The 19,867-nt window shown below is 39.7% G+C and overlaps 1 protein-coding gene across 7 annotated transcripts in view; it reads right to left on the bottom strand.

Moving 5' to 3' along the window:
• Positions 1 to 19,867, bottom strand: part of dlgap1a (discs, large (Drosophila) homolog-associated protein 1a) — a 70,529-nt gene that overhangs the window by 12,341 nt on the left and 38,321 nt on the right. For 6 of the 7 annotated variants that reach the window (XM_077556929.1, XM_077556926.1, XM_077556923.1 and 3 more), the window contains exons 4-10: positions 19,550 to 19,745; positions 14,409 to 14,718; positions 8,157 to 8,281; positions 6,650 to 6,775; positions 6,399 to 6,557; positions 6,156 to 6,238; positions 4,160 to 4,205 (exon numbers count right to left, since the gene is read on the bottom strand). In XM_077556929.1, coding sequence (XP_077413055.1) covers positions 4,160 to 4,205; positions 6,156 to 6,238; positions 6,399 to 6,557; positions 6,650 to 6,775; positions 8,157 to 8,281; positions 14,409 to 14,718; positions 19,550 to 19,745 — 1,045 coding nt within the window. The remainder of the gene's footprint in view (positions 1 to 4,159; positions 4,206 to 6,155; positions 6,239 to 6,398; positions 6,558 to 6,649; positions 6,776 to 8,156; positions 8,282 to 14,408; positions 14,719 to 19,549; positions 19,746 to 19,867) is intronic. The other variant, XM_077556925.1, reaches the window with a different exon arrangement.

Below are 19,867 nucleotides of genomic sequence, written 5' to 3' on the forward strand. Positions count from 1 at the left end.
TGGAGTGTACTTTTGCTACCATGGGACCGAAAAAGACCCCACAAAAGGCTAGTGTTAAGCCTAAGAAGACATTGAAGAAAATTACGGTCGAGCAGAAGAAGGAGATCATCGACAAACACGAACGAGGTGCGCGTTTGTCAGCATCAAGTGAGAGCATCAAGACCATGTTAGCAAAGTGGAGTTATGTGCAGGATTTTGTCGAACAGTACCATTCAGAAAAGACTGTGGCTATGAGAATCATCAACATGATGAATGATAATGTGATGCCTCAGTTTCGTAAGACCTTACAACTCAGAAAGCAACAGGTGTCAATTAAGAGGTTTTTAGTCAGCAACAAGGATAAAGAGTCTCCTAAGAAGCAAAGAAGAGAAGCCACACCGGAGGAGTCTCCTTCCAAACAGTAACTCCCTCCCTCCCTCCTCCTCCCACTCCATTCCATCAAGCCTTCAACTACTGTACCATCACAAAGGCAAGTTGCAAGTTTTGCAAATAAAAACACTTTATTATACAGTACAGTGTATTTCTTTAATTACAATACAATAGCACATTTATTATACATAAAATAAGGTATATTTTGTGTAGTTTTAAGGCTTTTTTAGTAGAAAATTGTGTTTTATGGGGACCTGGGAACGGATTATTCTCATTTCAATGGTTTCCTATGGGAAATACTTGTTTGGAAGACGAACTTTTCGGCTCACATACTCTCTGTGGGAACCAATTAAGTTTGTGAGCCAAGGTACCACTGTATATATATATATATATATATATATATATATATCTGTCATTAGTGATGCACCAAATATTCGGACACCATAAATAATATTAAAGCCGAAAGAATATGGCCGAAAAAGGATGTTGTGGTGACGCAACCCAAAAACCTCTGCAAGCGTCTGTTTGAATTAAACAGCGAACGCGGTGTGAGTTTGCACCGGACGGTCGCAGCAGCTCCCGGGGTCATTGCGCACACCGGAGGAGAGGGGCGTCGCTTGGTGTACAACATTTAAGTGGGTCGAAAATAGACAGAGCTGCCGTGTAATGCAGTACAGGTGGGCCACTCCTTCTCCCGCAGCGCCTTCCCTTTATAAGAGCCCCTCGGTGGCCGTACTAAATATTTTGGCTAATGCTAGCACTATTGCTATCAACAGTTTTAAACACAGAAACACTAACCGTTATCTCCGGGTGGCGACAGACCTGTACAGGACGCCAAGTGTGACTTTGCAGTCTGTTCCCGAAGTCGATTAGCTGGTGCGAACAAATGTATTAAATTAATTTTTCAACGTTGGTGGATATGTGAATGTGCGGATTTTAAGTGCCCTGCACCTTGTCCCGCGGCACGCATCCGTGCCCGCCTGTACGAACCACATTGACTATAAATTGCAATCGCACCGCCAGAAAATGCTCAACCCTTGTTTGGTGTTTAATGTACGATTAGCCAACATGTCTGCAGTGTGGGCACATTTCAATTTATATTGTGCTGGGTTAAAATGCCAGTGCTAAATAAATATTTCATAATAATAATTTTAATAATTATAATAAATGCAATGAACCATTGAGATGGGTTGGACATGTCCAGAGGAGGGATAGTGAGTATATTGACAGAAGGATGCTGAGTTTCCAAATGCCAGGCAGGAGGTCTAGAGAAAGACCAAAGAGGAGGTTTATGGATGTAGTTAAAGAAGACATGAAGGACAGGGTTAGATGGAGGCAACTGATTCGCTGTGGCGACCCGAAAGGAAAAGAAGAATGCAATGATAGTAAAAATTGGCTTCTTTTTTCTTTCTCAGCGTTTCGGTTTTGGGCCAAACATTTTCATATCGGTGCATCCATACTATCTCTCTCTTTTTCTCTCTCTCTCTCTCTCTCCCTCTATCTATCTATCTATCTATATATATATATATATACAGATCACAGTGCTTGACAATCACTGCAATAAACAGCAGGACCATTGTTATTATTTGAAATTATCCAATTTCAGTTATTTTGTCCAACAATTGTTTGTTTAATCTAAATATACAGTATCTGTGCTCAAATAATGAAGCCAGCAACATTTAGTAATAGGCAAAACAATAAAATAACATGTATCCACCATTTGTGACATACTTGTTTGCTGTTCTGCCATGAGATTTTTTTTGTAACGTAAACAAAAAGTGCTTTGTCACTGGTATACATTACCATCCATCCATTTTCTTGGCCGCTTTTCCTCACTAGGGTCGCGGTGGTGCTGGAGCCTATCCCAGCTGGCTTCGGGCAGTAGGCGGGGTACACCCTGAACTGGTTGCCAGCCAATCGCAGGGCACACAGAGACGAACAACCACACTCACATTCACACCTAGGGACAATTTGGAGTGTTCAATTAACCTGCCATGCATGTTTTTGGAATGTGGGAGGAAACCAGAGTACCCGGTGAAAACCCACGCAAGCACGGGGAGAACATGCAAACTCCACCCAGGAAGGCCGAAGCCCGGACTCGATCTCACATCCTCTGCACTGGGAGGCGGACGTGCTAACCAGTCAGCCACCGTGCTGCCCTGGTATACATTACCCAATATTAAAATTTGACTTTTCCGTATTGTTCTTGCCTTTAAGTGCTCAAAACTTGTAGATCTCAGCTGACCATGAACATATGTACTGCAGCTTTTCTAAGAGTCCACATTGCATTGCTTTGTGAAAACATAAAGTGCCTTTTATGTATTAATTATTCATTAGTGAGCATGTAGTTCACAGCAAAACCCATAAAACATTCTCCTCAGAATATGAAATATACATATGAGAGCACACTAGGTTAAAAGCTTGTCACACCAAGATGGATTGTGGCGTGAAGTATGACCAATTTAAAAATAAAAATAATAAGACAAAAAAAAAAACAATGGCAAGTGTTCCAAAAAGAATGTTACACAATGTGAATAAATCCTTTGGAGGTCACATACTGGGTATTTGGCGAAGGGCAACAATTCCCCACTATTTGTGGGGGATAGGGACAGAGCTCGGCTAAAAATAACTGAAAAACAAACAAACGACCAAACAATATGTTTATGTTTAAACCGTGAATATATCACAAACTATGGTCACCAAACAGTTTAATATCCTTTCAAACTGATGTTTTGATTTAGAAAAAAATGCAAATTGAGTGTCACTTCAGTAGTTTCTTGGCACGAAGATGAAGTACAAGTGGTAACTCGGAGTTTGAACATAATTAGTTCCTGCGAAGTGTTCAATGTCCGAATTGTTCAACCTCCGAAACATTTTTTCCCATAGGAAATAATGTAAATGCAATTAATCCGTTCCCAAACTCCAAAAACAGAAAATTCCTATTTTAATTTATATTTATGTTTTTTACATTTACACCCTGTACAGTATTTAAACAATAAAAACAACCTTACCTTTTTTGTTGTGGCGTGATGGCATCAGTGGATGATAAATGCTATGTTAATGCTACCTTTAGTTCAGTGCTGAGTTTGTGTATTTTACATTGGGCATATTGTTAGACTACTAAGCGGTCCTTGTGTGCGTTGTTTGACGGCAGGCACATTGTTGAACAGCTCAGGGGGGTCCTCGTGCCAGTATTTACAGAAGTAGTCACAGTAGTTACAACGGCGCGATAATCTCCTTCCTAATTCCACTGTGGTTCGTAGCACTGTATGTTTTTCTTTGCTGCCACTTACACTGTTGTCTTTCTTTGGGCCCATGGCAAAGAAAATTGTTGTGGAAAACTCAAAATGCACTCGCGAGTATGGAGCACCTTCAGAAGTATTCAGGATCTGACTGGAAATGAGTAGTGCAACGTCTCAACTACCGCAACGTGAGCATTCGGCATTGCTCGTCTTCGCTCGGCTTTACTCGGCTACCCGTTTTCAAGGTACGTTTGGCTTAGCTTGCTTTGCATGGGCGTTTGATCTCCGAAAATGAGTTCAAACTCCGAGGCATTTTTTACTCAAATTTTTTGGTTGAAGTCCGATTTGTACCAGTTCCGAGACGTTCAAACTCCGAGGTTCCACTGTAGTTCTACTTTTTGATTAGACAGGGCTTTCTTTGGCGCCATCTTGTGGCATCTGAGACCATCTGAGAATGAATCCCAAAAAAGTGCATAGGCAAGTTTTTCAGTAAATAACTGAGTATGTTCTGCACAATAAATCTGAAATGTGTGATCAGTGTATCTTACTTGTACTGCTGCTGTCACACTGTTGGAGCGTTGGAAGCGACGATACCTGACCAACGGACAAAAGCAAACAGCATTCATTCAATCTCTAGTGGTAGACGCAGATTAACTAATGGCTCTCTCATCTGCATCAATGACTACTAGTAGCACCATTTCTTGTATAGGATAATACAATACTCATAAAAAGATTTTGCTTTCAGGTGAAATTTCAGGCTAAAACGTAAACGCACTACAACCTTTTCAGGTGAAAATGAATGCACCTGACCAACTGTTTAAAATTTCCGAACTTTATGCATAACTCAATGTTCTCGAACAAGGAGGTGAACATTGAGGACGTTTTTGAATCAACCCAAATATTTCCAAGGGCGTCCACTTCTATGCCTTTCTGTGATACTCCCAGTCTCTCTAACACTTTTTCAACCTGTTGATGACAGTGTGATGCTAACCTCAGTGGCCAGTCAGGCCACTTCCTCTGAGAGCATCCTGCTTGGAACTTTGCAATGGCATCTTGTCCTCTGACGTCAAAATGTGAACAGTTCACACAATTCAAAACCAACCAAATAAATTATTTGTTGATTCATAGCTAAAACACCAAATTAGCTGTTCAGCTTCTCGTTAGAGGACATAAAGTTGTGCAAAAAGTACTGAAACAACGATCAGCTGGACAGGAACAGAAGGTCAAATTAAGTTCACCTGTAAAGGTTTTAGTAAAGTCACCCCCCCCCCCCAAAAAAAAATAAAAATAAAATTAAATTCTAGACAATAATATATTCTATGCAGCCCCACTAGTAAACACGGTATTTTGGTTAATATTGCGTTCGTGGAATATGAGTTATAAATCCAGCAGTTTTTATCAATATCAGAAGGTGGTCATTTTGCAAGTGAAAATGACATCACAGTTGCTCAGGTCTCAGGTAACAACCAATCACAACTCGGCTTCAGAAAACAGGTGAGCAGTGACTGGTCTTTGTCTGAGCTTTGAGCAACTGTGATGTCATCTTCATTGACAGCAAGTGGCAAAATGGCCACCCCCTGGGAAGGATAAAAACGCCTGGATTTTGCTGCATAACTCTATAAATCTAATATTAAGAATGCCATGTTTAGACTAGTGAGGTCAATAGTGTTTTGTTTTTTTACTGTACAAATGTATGTCAATTCGCAGTCACGGACTAATGGTTGGGGTTAGGGTGACGTTTCAGTGAGGTTGTACACTACACGGGATACTGATGGTTGAGGTTAGGGAAAGGCACAGTGAGGTTGTAGACCGCAAGAAAACATGTAGTCAACATTAACAAAACATGTAGACAACACTAAAACAACCACTGGCCAAATAGATCAGTCAAATAGCTTCAAATCTCGCTTTTGGATTTTTGCGCTATTTAACATGGCCAATAGAGGTCGCTAAACTAAAATACCTAACACTTGGTCGTAATTTCGCACCTTTTCAAAACGACCTATGTGGTCGTATTTACTGGAGAACTCTCTTATATTCTGTTATGCAAAGTGAAAACGTAATGAAGATAAACATACAAAAAAATACATCAGTATTTTTCGTCATTAATATTTAACATTTTGCAAACCAAGCAAACAGCAAAGAAATAACACAAGTAAACAAATACTATAATGCTTTAGCTTTGAAAACACATCTGACTTAATACCAGAAATGAAATATTGAGGAAACTAAGAAATCAGTCAGAAGTCAGTCAAATTGTGTCTCTCGGCTGTCCTGGGAACGCCTTGGGGTCCCGTCGGATGAGCTGGCCGAAGTGGCTGGGGAGAGGGAAGTCTTCCCTGCTAAAGCTGCTGCCCCCGCGACCCGACCCCGGATAAGCGTAAGAAGACGGACGGACGGACTAAGAAATGTTTGAAATTAGTCAGAAGCAATTTCATCTGATGAGATGGGAGGTGACTCACCAGACTGAGACTAATAATCATGCATCAATTTTACAAAATAAAACATGAACAGATGTGCAACTAGAATAAAGAAGCAAATAGTCACCGTCTGTCATCCTCCACTTGCACCCCAACAGAGGTGAACTTAGATGGGTCCTCTGGGTCCAGAATTTCCTCTGGTCCATCCACCTGCAGTGTACCCCAAATCCCACCCAGAAATCATCATCATGAATTGGCCTATTGTAAACAAAGAAGTGTGTACCCTTTGTGCATCTTTGCGAAATTATTATTTTCACAAAAAAATGTATGCTCATTAGATCAAGCGTGTGTGAGTGTGTGTGTTCAATACCTGGATCCCTATGGAGAGACATTTGCTCCTCCTGAGTGCCTCTTTCCTATACTCATCATGGTGGTCTTCAACAATCCGACCTCTGCTCAAGACTGAGGGCGCAGGGGCGTTGATTGTCACAGTGGTGTTATTGACATGCTGACTGGCTGGTCCATGTATCTACAGCGGACGAAACAATCAATTGCTATTTAAAAAAATGTGTAGACTGTACAACAAGAAAGACATCTGTATAAGCAACGAGGGCAACCCACCTGTGCATTGGCAGCCTCGATGGCAGCGGTCAAAGCCTTCATGCTGTCAATGCTTTCAGTTGAGTTACTGAGCCCGGACTGGATAGTCATGTCACCTCTTGGTCCCTCTTCTTCCATGTATGCGTCCTGGTTGGTTTGCAAAAGCAAAAGTTTCTTTTCCCCAAAACATCCCATCAACACAATAAAAAATGAAACCCCATCCATCATGTTAGTAAATGACTTGACCTTGCCAAGTTTGGGCACATAGCAAACCCTATTGTGAGCTATTTTGTAAACCCACTATTTACTTGTTTGGAGCATTAATGATCAGTTTAACGCAGCAGATGACAAAAAAGTGACTGTGACTGGAACACAATGAGCTGTATAGAAAGAACATGGATCCATAGATTCCCCCAAGGTCATCAAATTTGGAATTTGACTAATATTTGCGGTAAATAAGCCTCGGAATCTGTTGGGTCATTTAAAAGAGGTAAGCAGACTTGCGTTCAAAGTACTAGAATCAAACGTCACCCTACGCCTTGTTGCAGGTAAATGTAGTTAAGAAAGATTCTAATGTTGTTGGGTGCTCACCTTCACATTCCACCTTTGTCATTCAAGTTATGACGAAGCATTTTATATTTTGAGATTGGACTATTAAAACATTTTGATTGTATAGAAATTAGTGGTGTCGGGTGATTCCATTTTTTTTAATCATAATTGCGTGACCTCAATAGTTAACTCAAATTTTATATCTGTTCTAAATGTACAATAAAATAGTTTTCATACTTTTTATCATAAAAGTGGAAACAATGTTAAACTAATAGAAATATGGCTGCATCTCTACAGTAATTTCAGAATAATTCATCAAATTGAGTTAAAATTAAAAATATGTACTGTAGTATAAGTATAAGAAACGAGTGTTATCTTGATTTGTGTTGATGTCATTTTTCTGCCACTAGATGGCATAATTGCATTTGTAAGACATTGGTGACAGCTCAGTGCATTTTCCTTTTCATATTAAGAGCTATCTAATCTTTAACATGAAGTAACTTTTGAAATTCTGCACATTTTTTAAATGGTAAACTACAACTTGACCCCAGTTTCACAAATATATGCATTATTATTAAATGTATTACTGCTAAATTTTGACGTGGACGTGTCTGCTGCGTTGTGACTGGAATTCCCCCAGTTTTAATTCCAAGTAAGAGACCGTCACTAATAGTGCATTAAAAACAAATAGTGGTGTTAAAGGAACTACAAATTAACTTAAAATTAATGCACTCATTTTGACACCCCTAATGCAAATACTTGCTTTAAATAAAAAAAGGGAAATGGAGTCAGACAAAGATGCACTTTTAAAGGTATCTGCCGGGCCTTCATAATAAAGCTGTGTCCTTAATGTTTGCCCAGAACAGGTAGACCTCATAACTCATTAATTCTCTGACAATGATCCCTACTACGCAGTAAATTCAAGTCCACATGGATTGTTTGGTGAGAGACATATTAGACTGAGACTGCTGCTGCTTACCTGTGCAGACTCTGTGCTGCTCTGTGCTGTGATAGAGATATACGGTTTGGAGGCTGTCGAGCAAGTGGAGGTTCGCGGTGGCACTGGGGGAGGAGTTTTCTTATATGTTGTGATACAAGATGAAACTGCAATTAAAAAAAAGAAAATGATAGAAGAAGACAAAGGGGGAAGACAAAAACGTTATGTATGAAATAACGTGGGAATAACTTTCAACAGTAAGATTATTTTTTTGTCCCATTTTTTGAAAACAGTCCGTATTGATAGTATGTTCTGTAACGTTAGCAATAAAGTAAAAATTGGTTGCAAAATGTGCATGTTAAGGCTAATTTCCAATGCCCATACATAGTCTGACTCTTTGATGTGAACATTGCACCGACCAACGTGGTCTCAACTTCGGCACTGCCAAAGACGGGCTGCGACAGCACGCTGGTGTATCTCGTCTTCTCTTGCACTGGTAGTGCGTCGAAATTGGACAAACACACACAAGAAATGTCCTAAAATAGCACTTTAACATTGTTCTGTTCAACTCTGACTAGGGACATTTTCTTTTTCTTTTTCTAGTGTAGGGTATTGAAAGGCAATTAAATGCATTTTTACAGAGTTAAATAATATAGCCATTTAAACTTAATATTGTTTACTTATAGGGCAAATAATGCCCTATGATTAAAATGTGATTAATCAAGCTGAATTAATTACAAAGCCTGTAATTACAGTCGTTTGTTTTTTAAAACAACAACAAAAAACAATTGCAGTCTGAAGAGGATAACAATTCTAATCCGTCCCAAATGATGGCACAGATGTCTTGAGTTTCTTTCTTTTCTGCTTCTGCGTTACTAAACAATGTGCGAGTATTGGCCATAAGGGGGCCTGAGGGCTAAATGTGACAACCCTTTTTTGTGCAGATTTGTTAAATTTAGAAGCTTCCTTCATCCACATGCTTCTGTTCTCACTCTTCTTTTCCCAGGACCAAACAGGCTTGTCACAACTCAAGAATTTCAGCAGAATAGGCGACTTTTAGACAAGGTCAAGGCAGACCATGTTTTTTTTTTTTTAATGAATCAGCACAATTGTATAATGGTTCACTGGTCAACTCTGAAATTGAAGCCTTTAAAAACAGCCTCTTTGCTTTTCAAAGTCTTTGATTGAATTGTTATGCAATCCCGGCTTTCTTAGATTGGCCAAATGTAATGTCATCAAGAAACAACGCTATATGCTCCAGAGGATTTTCTCCTTGTGGTTTTGTGGGTTCTCTCCAGGCAGTTCACAATTAAGTACTGTCTGTGGGGATTCAGTGAAGACTATATAGGAGCAGCAGTGGCTCGTTTGTTAAGTAGTCTCTTAAGCCATGTGGCAAAGCTTCAACCTAAATCTCACTTTGATTGGTTATAATTGTCGCTACAAATCGGTTAATATCCAGTAAATACGTGCTTAAACATACAATTTCACATTTTAAAACATGATTCCTACAGCTTGAGATCGGTTAAATAAATTACCAATATGTCTGGATGTAGCAAATCAAATCATTTACTAATCACTATAACAACACTTTCAAGCATGAATGAATTAATCCACAAATAAAAATACACCATAATGAGAAAAAGTCCTGTAGCAATAATTCACTTTTGCTTTCGGCCAGTAAGGGTACTTTCAGTTCACTGGTCATTGAAGCACCATTTACAGTAACATGTCCATTCATCTATAAAGAGCTCAGTTTCCAGCGTGCTGTTAAGATGCTAAAGAATGTGTGAATGTGGTTGTACATGTATTTCTAAATGAATTCCCGGTGGAGCAAGAAATGTAGGTCATCTGTAACAGACTGAAGATAAAGACAATCCCAAACAGCCAACACAAAGTCCCTTGGGGCACTGCCATTTGAATGTCATGGATGAATATATAAAATGATTTTTGTGGTTTATTATAGTGGCTAATAGCAAAGCACAGCATATACTTCAGCGATAATACAATAGTTGCACTTTTGGAATATTGGGTTTATGTGCATGTGTTTTTGATGACCTGAATGACTTGTCAAATTGTCTTTGCCATCACATCAGGACTGTGATTAATTCTTTGTACTGACGGTCTACACAACAGGCGTATAGAGAGAAATTTGTGTCTTTATTTTCAATCAAGGAATACAAGACATATAAAAAACGAACCAGCTATTCTGTGAAATTGAAATTGTGAAAAAATTCTACTCTTCCCTGAAAAAATTGTCAATTTATGTTGAGCGATTATGATTTTATAGCACTTTTTATCAGTATTTTTGCATTATGCATTATACAGCATCGCCCATTTTGGACAGTTACGTGATCACCGTGACGTGTCGCGTACGTAAAACACGCATGCATAGAATTACAATTAGAATGAACTCATTAGAATTAGCGGCTTTGTCATAAATGACAAAGCCACTCACAAGGAATTATTGTGTCCCACGGTGGACATCAAAGGTGGAATTATGCCCTAAAGCAAAGAAGCACTTCTTCAAAAGCAGTACAGCCATGGAGGACTCCCCAAACATTTGTTTACAGGCGAAAGCCGGATGAAAGTGGCCGACTAATTCAGCTAGCTGGCTCATAGCGAGTCGAAGTTGGGGACCGTCTACAAGTTGCATGTTACAGAGGCTCAAATTACCAGTCAAGTCACCACTGACAAATGTAATTTGTGGAGGGTCCCTAACCTGGACTGTAAACATCCGGGTGACTTTTACTCTGCTAGGCCAAGCTACATGTTGTGTGCTAAGCATGCTTTTGCCCACATTAGGAGAGGCAACCCCCCAGCGCCCCACCCCCACACGGAATGACATGAAACCTGACGTGCTGAGGATTTTTAGGATCATCATGTCAGCAAACTCCCATTGAAATGAACTAAGGCGGCTTTCGTTTACGCACGGGATAAGTCATAACGATAATGTGACCAGGATAATGGCGTTCACCACGGTATGTTCTTATTTTGATACTTAATCGGTTTAAAAGAAAACTCAGGGAATAAGATGCCAGAGGTATTTGCACTTTTACTCTTTCTACACAATACCTAATCCAATACTGAAAAATGAGTTATAAGTCTTGTATCGCTTTAAAAGTGCATTGTTGTTGTATTTGGTTCAGGACAAACACTCCACAGTTTCTAGGTTGTGGGGAGTGGAGTTGTGGATGGTGATGTCATGCTTGTCCCCGTGGACATTTAGTGTTAGTGTACGACAAAATTGGGACGGAAACTGAAAAAAACAACAACAAATAAACAAGAGGCCAACTTCGAGCACATCCCGAACTCCAGCTCAGACTAAGAAAACTGATCAAATAAAGAGTTTATTCAAACGCACGCATTTGCACGAGCACCCTGCACGAGCTTAACACAGAGGCTACAGTTATGCTTTAGACCAGAGGTGGCAGCCGTGTGTAAAAAACAAAGCACCTTTAAGGACTTACCGACCCCCCAGAATAATCTGCATAGCAACTGATTTGTTTAGCAATAAAATGCAGTTCATATTAACTCTTTGACTGCCAAAAACGTTAAATAACGTTTAGTAAAATCCTACGGAGGAGCGCCAAAGACGTTAAAAGACGTTCACCAAGTTTTTTTTTGTTTTTTTTTGGAAACGGGTGGAGGAAAGCCTTGGCCAGCTGTGCTGAAAGTATCAAGCAGATCTAGTTAGTATAATGACTATTTTTGGCCCCTACATGGCAGCGATGACTCTCTTTGGACAAGATTGGGTAGGCGTCAGTAGAAGACGTGAGGCGGAGCTAGAGTGTTGAGGGGACAATGGCTGAGGAAGCCATAATGGCGACCGGTTGCAAGCAGCTCACGCTTGAGCATTTTTTTCAAAGACGAAAAGCATCGACCAATGCTAAAGAGCACATTGATGACGACGATGATGATGATGGTGACTCCGAGGTTGGAAGCGTTGACGCGGCAGCTATGATCACGTCATAAAGCCTCACCGGCTAGCGATGCTAACGCCGGAAAACGCGGAGCACAACCAAGCACGCTCAGGCGGACGTTCAATTGGACAACGAGTCCAATGCATATTCATCGGAGGAGTGGGTACAGTCTGATCACGGAGAAGACACTGGTTCTGGACTACGATGCCACCATGAATGGAGCGGATAAGATGGATCAGAACATCTCTTACCACCCGGTATAGGAACAGAAGGACATGAATGGAAGCCAGACGTAAGACCACCGTAACGTCACCGTATCATGATCTGAGAGTAGACTTGATGGCAACATGGCCAAACACACACTGCAGTATATACCTGCTACTCCCCGGAAAAAAAAGCCAGCAAGAAAGTGTAGCATCTGCACGCTAAGGGGCAATCGCAGTGAAACTAATCTGTTGTGCAAATCCTGCTGCGTCCCCTTGCACGCAGGGGAGTGTTACAAAAAGAAAAACTGTATTTGAAACATCCACACAATTGTAAATAGTACCACAATTGCACACATTTGTAAATAGTTTGCCAAATTGTTTTGTCAAATTGTTACACTGTTGAATGTAAATAAACGTATTTTGCTATCAAAAAACACTTTTTCATTGTTGGTGGTAGTGTTTTACAGAAGTAAAGCACTGTTTAGGTGTTTGTGGCATCATTCTTGGAAAAAAAAAGGTCTCAAATTCACTAGAGTGCATGAAATAATATCGTTTCACAGAAAGCTTGATTTCTCCGTTTTTTGTTTCAAAACAGAGCATTTGGGTGAAACTAACCATTTTCTACTGTTGATTACTGAAAAACGGAATAAGGTAGAAACAAACTTTTTTTTCTGATGAAAGATGAGAGTCCAATCTTTCATTTGGTAGTATGTGTGTTTCCATAGTCCAAACACAAACAATTCTGTGGACCTTGAAAGATCAGTCAAAATGCTTAAATCGGCTGGCACCCACGGCATCCCTTTTCTGAAAACGTCTGGCAGTCAAAGAGTTAAAATGACAACAGACTCACACAATTATTTTTTTCCCAATATCTGTTAAACCACTGGACTACTTGTTTACGGCACGTTGAGGGCCTGATAAAAAGTTTTTTTTAATCGCATTTCCACCAAAAGGGGCCGCGAAAAATGAAAGAAATGGCTGCGAGCCGGGAGGGTATAACTTGACGATCAAAGCCTGGATTCCGACTGATGCGGACGGGTTTGTGAGGCTCACTCTATTGCCGGTAAGTACTTGCGACTATATATTTGTTATTTGGAGAGGATTTAAAAAAATAAATATACCCAGTTTGTGCATTATAAAATCCACTGAGTCATATTTTTTTGCGGTCTTATTCAGGTGTTCCAAAGCGCGATCGACAAGCACCATGACTTGTACTTTGTCTTGAAATGGGCTATCCTGGATCGGTAAATGAGAAGGTTAAAGAAAAAGCCGTCCAGTGTTAGGAACAGAGGATCAAAAGGCAGCGAGTATCACAATTGTGTTATGGATTCCTATAAATGAGGCCTAGTTTTCACTTGGGTGTCCACATATCGTTTATCTTATCCGAATAAATATTGCATTTTGCCTCTGTGTTTTGATACCTGCCGACCTCACTTGTGTACGCAGTAGCTATAGTTGTTAAGTCCTATCCTGTTGACAATGCTAGCATGCTAATGCTACGTAACATTACTGCATGTTTGTCCAAGACTGGATTTGAAAAGAAGAATTGTGTAAGCTGTGATATTTAGTTGTTAACTACAGACCAGATGCCATCGAAATTCTCACATCACAAGACAAGTGTCACCGTACTAAAGTCGCATAATTTCCCAAAATAAATAAAGAATAAGGTGTGCTGCTTGTTGACATAATTCCCCCATGGAACTAATGATTGTTGAGTGTGTTGGGGGGGATGGTTTTGGATTGACGTACTTCCACAAACTTACCTGTAATGCGATAGACCCTCCTACCCTTTGGCACCACAAAGAACACTTTAATGAAGAATAATTACCCAGCTTTGCACAGGGCTTTGTATTAAATAAGAGTAAATGTCCCCAAAGCAGATGTGTGGCCAGGAAACAGGTGAGTCGGACAAAATGTTGTCATCATCCCACGTCTCATATGGGCCTTCAATGGTTTCAGTTATGTCGCCAATACATACATTAAGCTTCTCCGTAAACCGATTTCGCCCGCTAACTTTCTTCGTATACGTTGCGTCTATACAGCCAGATAAGTTTTCTGCCACGCAACCATCGCGCATGCGCTAAAAAATGTCAACAAAGGATCCTCCTATAACTTGTACTAAGAAAGGCATCACATTGCCAGTAACAACAGGCATCAGTTCATCCTACCTGTGCTGTTCTGGATGGTCCTGACAGTCGTGGCAGATGTACGTGGTGGAGAGGACGGCATCAGAAGCAGTGGTCTTCCTCCTTCTCCCTCCTCCTCCCCAGTGCAGCCCTGATCAATAGCTCTCACATAGCTGTGGCTCCTCATTCGGAAACATCCTGGCATGGGCAACGTATCCATGGTATCCATCCTGTCCATCCTGTCCATTCTGTCCATCCTGTTCATGGCAGCCTCCATAGCCTGAGCCTGCATTTCGCTGTAGACCTGCTCGCATACCTGCTCAATCTGCCCATTCACCTCCACTTCACTCAACTGAAGAGAAAGATGCAAACCCAGACAGACAATTAAAGAAGAAGGGACAAGCTGAGGGAGAAAAATCAGGATAAAGGACACTGGTGAGTCTTAATTGCTCAGAAGGCCAGAGACCTGGCAAATACAGGTCAACTGAAGCGCTTGATTAGTCATTCGTGCTGGACTTTTTTTTATAGGACATCCCTTTATCTTGTACAGTAGTTGTTTCTTTTAAAACAGAACATTTTTGATATACCATGTTAAGCTACCGTATTTTGAAACCTTGCTGTCAGACCCCTTTATTTTCTTCCTATTTGTTATGCTGTTATAATGACAAAGCAAAAACTGAATTTGAGAATTTTTTGCACATTATTGTCTGAAAAGATGCAACAGTTTGGCAAAATAAATTGAAAGGTTTTCTGTCATTTGTTATATGTAAACAAGCAGTTTAACTCATTCACTCACAGCAATTTTCACTAAAGCAATCCCCTTCACTGTTTTACTGGATTTTGACAGATTTTGCAAGGCCTACAGAATATTGTGTTCTATTGCTATAAAAACATGGACCTACCAAAGAAAAGATTAGAGTCTCTTCTTTCACCAGGAAAAAAAGTATATTCGTATCTGTTTCCGTTGTGCAGCAATTAGCATTAGAATATAGCTAAGTTTTATCATTATTCACAAATCTATTTAGAAATGTGAATAAAATTGTTTTTTTTTTTCAACTTGGCCCTGGTTCATCTCTTTTGCTCTGCTGTCACCTGATGGCCATTTGTGTAATAACTACCATTTCTTCAACTGTTTTTTTGCAGTTGAGAGGTTGCATCAAAGCCTTCTGTATGCTCTAGCATTAAAAACAAACAAACATTTAAAACGTATAAATACGTCTTTGGGACACTTAAAACCTTTGAAATAGAACGTATTTATACGTTTTGGGGAGCAAATGAGTTAATACGTTTTGTCGACATTGGTTCAAATCGGAGGTCTGGATAAGAGAAACACAGCATGATACTTCCACCACCATGCATGGTTTTGTGATGTCATTGGGTCGCAGGCTTGATGCAGTCATTGTAATCAAATGATTTACAAATTAATAAGTCACATTCACTTTTATGCATGTCCAGTTCAATACTTAAAAAGTGCAATTTTATAGTAAGCAGATTTTCTGTTAACATTTTTTTTTTTAATTTCTGAAGTGTGGAGTGCAAAGGGAACACCATTTGAGTTGTTAGGGTCCCCGAGGTCCTCTGAGAGGTGTCATTTTTGTTAACGTGCTGTTGTTTGTGCTTTTTATTAGGTGATCTGGGATGCTTGTGGCACTCAAGATTCAGTGGGTCACTTAAATCTTGGCTGTAAGATCATGTCATTACGCCCCAGCCTTGCAACAGAGTACAGACCGTGTGATAATTTACTTTCACGTATTGTACTTTACTATAGAGCCTTAACTTAGTTTGAATTGTTATTATTATTAATCACTTTTGGGTTAAACTTATGCTCTATCTATCTCCCTATTTTTATGGCCTTTGTCGAAGTCATAACAAAAATTAACTTAATTGAATACACTCTTAAGACAAAACCTCTCAAATATGAACAATAGAAATAAAAGGATCTCAATTTCACTTTTACTGAAATTTAAATTTAAATACTAATTTACTGCTTTGTCATGATCTTGGCATGACTTGGGATACTAATAGTAGATTTGGAGGGGACAAAACAAATCACAATGTTCCACCTTGTACTTACCTGAAGAAGACGATGTTATAGAGATTAAATTGCTGCATTGTAATTTTGCCAATGTTGGTTATTTGTAATCAAGCTTTGGGTGTGTTTCAAGTGGTAATTCTGAAAGGATAATGGGAACACACTGACTTCGAGGGTCAGCCGACCAATGAAATGAACAGATTCTCTTTTAACACAAACATATAAGCAAACATGCCTCCTGCAAAAAAGCCATCTGGATCCATCCTTTTAGATACTTAACGGTCTTCATTTTCAAAATAAAGTCAATTTAAAGTGGATTGTAATTGAATGGACCCCTTGTGCATTACAAAACCCGATTGTGTCAAGTTGTTTAACTGAGATTTTATTGTTAGCTCAATGAAATGGAGGCATTACCCCATGAGCGAGCCTGTTTAACAGTCAGGAACTGACAGTGGGGAAATGGTTATTAGGACACATGCAGGAAGTTGTACAAATACAGGTTCAAGGTAAGGTTGAAGGTGGTGCAAAGGAAGGCTGATGTGGAAGAGGCGCATTGTTGTTCGTGAAGATTACTACCGGTAATTTATAATGGATTTATAATGGATTAGAACAACTACCACAAAAATTCGAAAGGGTTTTATATCCATGGTTACCAATCCCTACTTTTGATAGCAAATTTCCACAGTTAAATAAAAGCAACCACAGAATAAAATAGAAACGCAACACTTGCTCTTGCTCCTATTTTTCATGAGCTCAACTCAAAGATCTCCTTTTCGTTATGTACACAAAGGCCTATTTCTCTTTAAATATTGTTCACAAATCTGCCAAAATTTGTGTTAGTGAGGACTTCTCCTGCCGAGACATTTTGGGAGTCCTCTGCACTAGGAGCGATGGGAAGCCGTGGTCCGTTTTTTGTGCGAAGGTTTGAAGATGCTACACTGGTGAGGTTACACGTGGTCTGTAATTGTAAACATGCCAATTGCACATTTCCTCAAAACTTGTGACATTAGCAGCACTGTGGTGCGTAATAAAACTGCACATTTTTAGGTGGAGAGGCCAAGACACACCTGCGCAATAATCATGTTGTCTAATCAGCAACTTCATAAACCACACCTGTGAGGTGAATGCTCACTAAACCCAGATTTAGAACCCGTCCAGATGGAAGCAAAGCCGGCTTTGTTCCTCAAACAAATCTCGTACACACAGAAGCATTTCAAGACTTGCGTGTGTCCAAAAGAAGACGCTGAGGACGTTTAACGGCTGAATTGTATATGCCAAGTCTGGAGTGGCGCTGTAGCGCAGCCACAAGGAGTTAATGGAAGGCGTAGGAGAAGAATCAGCGAAGAAGACGGACACTTTTTTCCCCTTACATTATTGCAATCTATAGAGCAAACATGGCTTTGCATGTATCAAAACAACATGAAAAAGGCGAACACAGGAGAAGTGACAATGGCGGCTGATTCAAGTACAACACTGTTTCTTAAATGTGAAAATAATATATTTTGCGCAAAACGACTACGACACGGCTATCCGCCATTGTTGTTGACAGACTGACGGAATTGACGCATACGTTCTCAATCTGCGACAATGCGTCGTCGTCGATCTGCGACCATTACGTCATCACTGGAGGAATATCCTGCATATGGTGTCCAGACGGACGCGTACGGGGCGCGTTTTGAAATCTTTCCACTCTGGAGCCCGCTTTCAAAAGTGATCGGTTTCAAGCTCCGAAACCGCGCCGTCGTGTGGACGAACGGCCTAAACTTGTGAGGATACATTGAAACTGGCTTTCGTGTGGACGGGGCCATAGATTTGTGAACACCATTTGAGAGAAATAGGCCTGTTGTGTACGTAGAACAAGCTTTCGATTTTTGAGCTGAGCTCATGAAAAAATTTGCAAAAAAGTGTTGAGTTTATATTTGTGTTTAGTATATTTAAATTTGCTTAACGTATAGCCTCACAACACTTTACCAGGAAACCATTATAGAAAATCTGAAACTATTAAGCAAAGTGTATCCATGATGGTGTAGTTTTCCAGCAAAATGTGGGCTGCTGTCTGCAAAAGCTACAAACACGTGCAAGCCTACACACTCCAAAACAAGGCACATGATTTGTTTACAGTCTTTGCATGTGCAAAAAAAGAATAAAGAATTCAGTGCAGAGGTGCGTTATTTTTGCCTTATTTTGTTATTCTATTGATAAATACATATTTGATGAATATACTGTATAGGTAAGTGATGGTAAATGTGTGGATTGTAGTTGACGAATATGTTTTTGTTTTTTATGGTTTCCTGAAAAGTGATGGTATTGGAAATGCAAGGACACAGCCTTATGCCAGCAAAGCATGGGGAAATTTTACTTAAGTCAAGTCGTATTTATTTATATAGTGCTTTCAAAACATTGTCTGCGCAGTAAATGTTTTCGTAATGGTGGTCATTTACACACCGTGATTATTCTAAATAAAATGTACCTCAATTGGTAACTTTGGTTGTGGAAGAATGTGTTCTTTCCTAATTTACTTGCATTCATTCTTTTTTGAGTTGGTATGGTTGTACTGCACTTAGGTATGAACATACAGATCATATACACATATACAGTATATTGTGTGTATGTATAAGTTACTGAGCCATTTAAAGTGCTTAATAAATGTAGTAGACCACCTGTAATTACCATCCAGCATCATAATGCTTTGTCTCAATTACGCATAATTCCATTTTAACAGGAATGAGGAATTTCAAACTGAATTCACTTTTATTTTATGTTATTGATTTACACCAAAAAAAATAGACAAAATCTGAGAAGTCATGAATTAAATCAAGCATACAATCAGCCATGGAAATATCTGTTCAGAAATACAAGAAAGAATAACACTAATAATAGCTTCTCCTTTAAAAAAAAAATTAAAAAAAATGCATTTGTAAAAACTGTGGATATTAATGAGATTGTTATCCTGGTATTAATAAAATAATTTCAGTCAAAGAACCTTTGCTGTTAGTATATTAACCGTAAAAAAAACGATAACAACCAATGATGTAAATGTAAGGCAGCTGTGACAAAACCTTTAATTGTGTGGCAGTCTAGTACATTTTCTAAGCACCGTGTATTTGACTACACTTGAAGATACTGTATATAGTTCGGCAGCACAACTAACCTGACTGATGGTGCTCATGGCCCTCATGTAGCTTTCATTGCGTGAGCGATATTGGGGTGAGGACAGCAACGATTTGGGGTCAAGAAGGGTTTTAGGGTCCAGGGTGTCCAGGCTTCTATTGATTGAAACCTCACTCACCGCGCGCAGGTAGCTGTGGCTCCGGATCTGTAGCTTTGGGGAATGTTCGGATGAAATCCTGTGGGAAAGATAAGAGCAGTGTTTGAGTTTGAGCCTCACAGAACAAATTGAAGTCTTGTGAGCAACACGTGTAACACACATTTACAATAACAGCAGCATAATTTGAAAGATATTGTATAT

The sequence above is a fragment of the Vanacampus margaritifer genome, chromosome 2, assembly GCF_051991255.1.
Source record: "Vanacampus margaritifer isolate UIUO_Vmar chromosome 2, RoL_Vmar_1.0, whole genome shotgun sequence".
Classification (NCBI taxonomy): Eukaryota; Metazoa; Chordata; class Actinopteri; order Syngnathiformes; family Syngnathidae; genus Vanacampus; species Vanacampus margaritifer.